At 65.5% G+C, this 502-nt stretch overlaps 1 protein-coding gene across 1 annotated transcript in view; it reads left to right on the top strand.

Moving 5' to 3' along the window:
- Positions 1-502, top strand: part of LOC118338490 (TOX high mobility group box family member 4-like) — an 8,704-nt gene that overhangs the window by 5,953 nt on the left and 2,249 nt on the right. The window contains 2 exon segments of the mRNA XM_035675800.1: positions 6-255; positions 327-481. Of these exon segments, the coding sequence (XP_035531693.1) occupies positions 6-255; positions 327-481 (405 nt within the window).

The raw sequence follows: 502 nt of genomic DNA, 5'->3' as shown, positions 1-502 counted from the left end.
CGGCTGCAGCAGATGGTGCACGCCCAGGCTCCGCCCCCTCTGCAGGCCAAACCGCGGGGCGCCGCCACGGCTCCGCCTCCGCTGCAGATCAAGGTCGTCCCGTCGTCGCGGCAGTCGGACGCGGGCGCTCCGATCATCGTGGCGTCGGGCGGCGAAGCGCCCACGTCGGCGTCCTCCTCCGGTGTGACGGTGGAGGTCGGACAGTCGGCCGAGGCGGAGACGGGAGGAGAGGAAGTGGCGGAGGCGGAGGAAGGGGTGAGACGGACGCACTCAGCAGACGTTAAAATACGTTTATATGTTATAAATTATCTCGTTTTGTGTCTCAGATGGAGGTCGAGGTCAACGTCGCCCACGTCCCGAGCGTGACTCCCGCCGCCGGACGCAACATCTGCGTGCGTGCCGGCTGCACCAACCCGGCCGTGGAGAGCAAAGACTGGGACAGAGAGTACTGTAGCAACGAGTGTGTCGCCACGCACTGCCGGTGTGTACGGAGAGGGAACAC

The sequence above is a fragment of the Morone saxatilis genome, unplaced genomic scaffold, assembly GCF_004916995.1.
Source record: "Morone saxatilis isolate NCDOM2014 unplaced genomic scaffold, NCSU_SB_2.0 Contig4, whole genome shotgun sequence".
Taxonomy (NCBI): domain Eukaryota; kingdom Metazoa; phylum Chordata; class Actinopteri; family Moronidae; genus Morone; species Morone saxatilis.
Note: the sequence above shows the minus strand (reverse complement) of the source record. Positions and strands in the feature narration are given on the sequence as shown.